Genomic DNA, 5548 nt, shown 5'->3' on the forward strand with positions numbered 1-5548 from the left:
CTTGTTTGTTCAGTGACTGTAATTAATATCTGTCTCCATTGTCACTAATTGTGTCACTGGGGGGATTCCTTGTTCCATTAATAAAGGACTCTTTGCAATGTGTTATCCCATTGTGTCAACGTTAGCATCATCCCCGGTGATAACAGGGTTCAGTGGCTACAGAGAGAGGGAGAGGATAGGTCAGAATCTGAGAAGAATATTTTGGATTATTGCGACAATGGGCCAGGATCTGGGAACAATGGACTGGAATGCGACAACAATGGACCCGAATCTGGGATCAGAAGTCTGGAAAGTTACAACAGTTGATCAGAATCTGAGAATGGAAGATTGGAATACGGCAGCAATGAGCAGAAGTATAACCTATTTGTTTTATTTTCTTTCTGCATATTATCATTGGCTAACATTAGAATTCCGGATCAAATATGCACTTGTGATTATTCAACACATTTACTATCCCATCCTTGCTATAATTGGTGTCCCTGGTAAGTCTCTCAGTCCAGTTATTATATCTATAAACCATGATTCATTCTATTACAAATCTTTGTTGTTTAAATATTGAGGAAATGGAAGCCATTTCTTTGATTCCTGGTACAAAGTCAACATGCTAACCAAAGACTCAATCCCCCTCACTTGACAATATCTGAGGCTGGAGCAACTGTTTGCAACCTGGGCAATCATTTTGATCCTCAGCTGACTTCAAATCACATATTATCGCCGCTATCAATACTGAATCCTACCACCTGCAAAATATCGCAATCTACCTCAGCCCATCCGTTGTATAAACCCTTATCATTGCTTTTCTTAAATCCAGATTCGCCTATTCCAAAACTATACTGGTGAGATTCACAGGTACAACCTCTCTTACACCACAGGAGATTCAAGTCACTAATACTAAATCACACCAAACAACATGCACCCATCCACATGTTCTCAGCGAAATGCATTGGTTCCTGGTCTAGCAGCACCTCAATTTTCCTATTCCCATCCTTGTGTTTGAACCCCTCCATGTCCTCGCCCCTCCTATTACTCCTAAAACCTCTGTCCATTTCCCATATCCCTGTGAGTTGTTCCTTTTCAGTATTTATCGCAAATGTCTTTTGAAAGATTACTTCTTTTCATCTGTATCTCTCCATGGCCATGATTCTGGGCTTCACAGAAGGATGAATCTATTTTGCTGGTGCTGCAAAGATTATAAAACACAATATGGTGCAGGACAAGCTGCCAGCCACACCTGGCATATCCCGTGTGGTTATCCGTGTTGGGCAGGGTCCTCCAACAACCTTGACGCACTTCTTTGAAATTTGGTCTGTCTCTGCATGTTCCAGGCATCCATGCTAATACGAATTAGAATTAGAACATTGCAGCGCAGTACAGGCCCTTCAGCCCTCGATGTTGCGCCGACCTGTGAAACCATCTGTCCTACACTATTCCATTTTCATCCATATGTCTATCCAATGACCACTTAAATGCCCTGAAAGGTGAGGAGCTATTGAATTCCCTCTGCTAATGCCAAGTTATTTAAGGTGCTGCAGATTGTTTTCTGGAGGTTGAGTTTGTGAACTGCTGCATACAATTAGGGAGGGCTGAGGAAGTGTTCACCCAACTCTGGATGAAATATGGAGACTGCATTAACAGCGCATATTGATCGACAAGAAATGGAGCAGAAGCTGCAGAAAAGGAAAGCTCTGCGAAGAGGAAGGCATTGGCGGAATCTGCGCTGGACAACCCGAGATTTTCAAGAGCACGTTTCCTACCAACACCTAATGCAAGATTTGTACACGTGGTAACTCCGATTCAACAAGGAGGTGGTCACAGAGATGTGCAGCCTCCATCAACATAGTCTGGAGTCTCACACCAAAGCCAAGACAGAGCTGTCAGTGGCAGATAAGACCATTCTCTGCATAGACAACTTTCCAGGCGGTGGGGGAGCAACATATCCAACACATCCCAATGTGTGTACATGGATGCATTCGGGAGATGACAGAGGGCATCCAGGCCAGGTGAAAAGAAAACATCGTTTTCTCCCTCACAGAGAATACAGGATAAGAGATCCCATGGTTTTGCGAAAGCAGTGGAGTTCCAGATGGTTCATGTGGCTCTGCGGAATCCAATGTCAAAGAGGAGTGGTAAAGGAAATGAACAACTCTTTTCGATTAATGTGCACTTGATTTGTGACTGTGCAAACGTTGCTGAAAGTTGCTGAAGGTTCACTATCCTGGCAGTAGCGACAGCAGCTTCAATCTGAGGCAGTCAGCCATTCTCACCATCTTTGCATCTCCAGAGCGAACCAGAATGTTGCTTATCGAGGGAGAATGCTATGCTGTCATTGAGTGATAGTATATTTTACTGCACAAAAGCAGAGTTGTCGGCCCATCGACTCCATGCCGGCTCTCCACAGAGCTAATCAGTCTGTCCCCACTGCCCCATTCAATTCCTATAGCCCTGCAGGTCTATTTCCTTCAAGTGGCCAACCAATTTCCTTTTGAAGTCATTAATTGTTTTATTGTTTTGGCAGCAATACGTTACAAGACAAGCTTGAGTTCAATGGTTAATACATTGTGGATGTTTTATCGTGAAGTAGCTCTAAGGACAACAACTCTAGCCTATCCAGTCTCTCTTCACAGCTGAAATGCTCCAGCCCAGGCAACATCCTGGTGAATCTCCTCTGCTCCCACTCCAGTGCAGTCACATCCTTCCGATAGTGTGGTGCCCAGAACTGTACACAGTACTCCAGCTGTGGCTTATCTCGTGTTTTAGACAGCTCCATCATAACCTCCCTGCTCTTATATTCTATGCCTCAGCAATTATCCCATATGCCTTCCTAACCACCTTATCTACCTATGCTGCTGCCTTCAGTGATCTATGGACAAGTACACCAAGGTCCCCCTGACCCTCTGTACTTCTGAGGGTCCTACCACCCATTGTATATTCCATTGTCTTTTTTGTTCCCCCAAGTTGCATCACCTCACACTTCTCAGGATTAAATTACATTTTCCACTGCTCTGCCCATCTTACCAGCCCATTTATATCGTCCTGCAATCTAAGGCTTTCCTCCTCATTATTTATGACACCACCAATATTCGTGTCATCTTTGAAATTATTGATCATACCTCCTATATTCACATCTAAAACATTAATGTGCAGTACAAGCAGCAGGGGTCCCAGCATCGATCGTGTTTATGTTTAATTTAATACTGCTATTTTATTTCCCATTAATCCATTCCTGATTCCACATTCAATCCATATTTTAACTCTATTTCCTAAACAAATCAGGATTATTTCATTTAAACCCTATCTCCAACAGACCGCTCTGTCACAGGAACTAAAGAAGGTCCGCCACTGACAGTGATCACTGATGCTCAAATGTCATACTAAACTCCTTTCAACTGTTATTTTTACTCCCCAGTTTACAGTTAATTTAGCGACAATTCGGATTAATTGTTTCTTTGATTTTTTTTTTAGTGGACTCATGTCCAATAATTGTTTTGGAATGAGTGAATTATATGCTGCCTGTCACTGTTGAAGGAATCTCTCAGTCAGTCCAACATTTAACTTTATGTACAAGATTGCTGCAGAAGCCACAAATCTGGAATAATAACAGAAAATGATGAAACGACTCGACAGGGCTGGCAGCATCTGTGGAGAAAGAAACAGGAAAATGTGTTTTAGATCAGTGAAATTCGCTGGAACTTGGACTGCTTTTAAACTCGGCATGGGAAAGGAGGGATTGCAGGATTTTGATCAATACTGAGTTCAGCAATTTCAGTTCAGCATAACCCCTTTCCAATTTAATCTCTTCCGCCTTCCAGCCAATAAGAACCATTCAGTTTTTTTTTACGTATACCCATTTAAATGCATCATTGGGCACAGGAACACATCTGTAACTCTCGATATGTATTCAGTCAAAAATGTTAACTTTGCGAGCAGCCTGATGTATAATTTCTTGGTTTGTTGCACTTCCTCACAGTTAACTTGATGACAATTGTGATCCTGTCTCGGGGAAAGTGCGGTCTCTCCAAATGTGTCACTCGCTACTTAGTGGCCATGGCAGCGGTGGATCTACTCGTCATTATCCTCGACCTTATATTGAGGCACATTCCCATTGTTTATCCAAGACAGTTTCAATTCCTGTTGACCGTACGCATGTGTAATATCCACGCTGTCCTGCTTCATGCAGCTACAGACTGCTCTGTTTGGTTTACGGTCACCTTCACCTTTGATCGATTTGTGGCCATTTGCTGCCAGAAGCTGAAAATTAAATATTGCACCGAGAAAACGGCGGCTGTGGTTCTGGGAACTGTGAATGTGCTGAGCTGCTTAAAGAACATTTTCTGGTATTTTATGTTGACAGGTTGGTACTCGAAGGCGAACAGACCCTGGTTTTGTTATGCAAATATGTATGTTTATTTCTCTCATGTCTGGGCAACAATCGAGCTCCTCCATCACATTCTAACCCCTTGTGTCCCATTTGTGGTGATTCTGCTGCTCAATGCTTTCACCATCCGACACATTTTTGTGAGCAGCAGAGGTCGCAGGAGACTCCGAGCCCACAGCAGTAGGGAGTGTCGCAGAGACCCAGAGCTGGAGAATCGAAGGAAATCCATAATTTTGCTGCTCGTTATCTCGGCCAATTTCATACTCTTATGGGCTGTGTTAATGGTGAATACGATGTGGCAAAGAATACAGGATTTGGAGCCGGCGGCTCCATCAGTACCTGTTTCTCTGATACAATTGGGTTTCATGCTGCAGCTCCTGAGTTGCTGCACAAACACAACGATTTATGCACTGACCCAGACTCAGTTCAGAGAGCAGTTGAAGAATGTGCTGACATATCCCTTTTCTCAAATTGTTCTATGAATTAAATAAAGAAATGACTGGTTATTTCCAGCAGCTTGTCATTTTCTTTCACACTTCCACCAACCATTGCCAGAGTCTGCTGCCATGGTGCCAGATCGAGGGTGGAGGCAACCGCTGTAGTGCCAGAGCTAGGGGTGGGGCCCGTTACTTTGGTGACAGAGCAGGGTCATGTTCTTCCACCAAGGTGATGGAGCAGTTGCGGTTTGTGTCTCTATGATGAGAGTGCTGGGAGTGCCCTGTTCACCTTGTTGAAGAAGCAGTTTGGCCTGTCCCCCATGGTGACGTCTCAGGGTGGGCAGGGCCTGTTCCCCAGTGTAACGGATAATTGGGAGCTGTGGGAAGTCGCTATAGTGATGAGGGACTTGTAGCAGGGTCCATTCTCCATGGATACAGCCGGGGGAGGGCGGGGGGAGGGGGGGAGCGGTGAGGCCTGCTCGGCATGGTTATGATGGAGTGGCGGCAGAGCCTGTTCTATTAGTGGGTGGGGTGTGGTGGTAGGGCTTCTTTCCCATGGTGGAAATTGAGTGGGGAGGGGACCTGTTACCCATGGTGGCCGGGGGAATGAAGCTTTGCGGAGTTCCCCGTGGTGACTGGGATTTGCCGAGGCCTGTTGCCCTGCTCAATGAAGAGAGAGTCGGTGCCTGGTCCCCATGTTGACAGGAGATTATGGGCGGTGCCTGTTGCACATCAC

General features: G+C 44.8%; 1 protein-coding gene across 1 annotated transcript; it reads left to right on the forward strand.

The window, feature by feature from the left end:
• The first annotated feature begins 217 nt into the window (after positions 1–217).
• On the forward strand, positions 218–4857 carry LOC137358344 (probable G-protein coupled receptor 139). Its single transcript, XM_068024287.1, has 2 exons — positions 218–482; positions 3968–4857. Exons 1-2 carry the CDS (start codon positions 218–220, stop codon positions 4855–4857), a joined length of 1155 nt encoding a protein of 384 aa, XP_067880388.1.
• The last annotated feature ends 691 nt before the right edge of the window (positions 4858–5548 follow it).

This window comes from Heterodontus francisci, chromosome 49, assembly GCF_036365525.1.
Source record: "Heterodontus francisci isolate sHetFra1 chromosome 49, sHetFra1.hap1, whole genome shotgun sequence".
NCBI lineage: Eukaryota > Metazoa > Chordata > Chondrichthyes > Heterodontiformes > Heterodontidae > Heterodontus > Heterodontus francisci.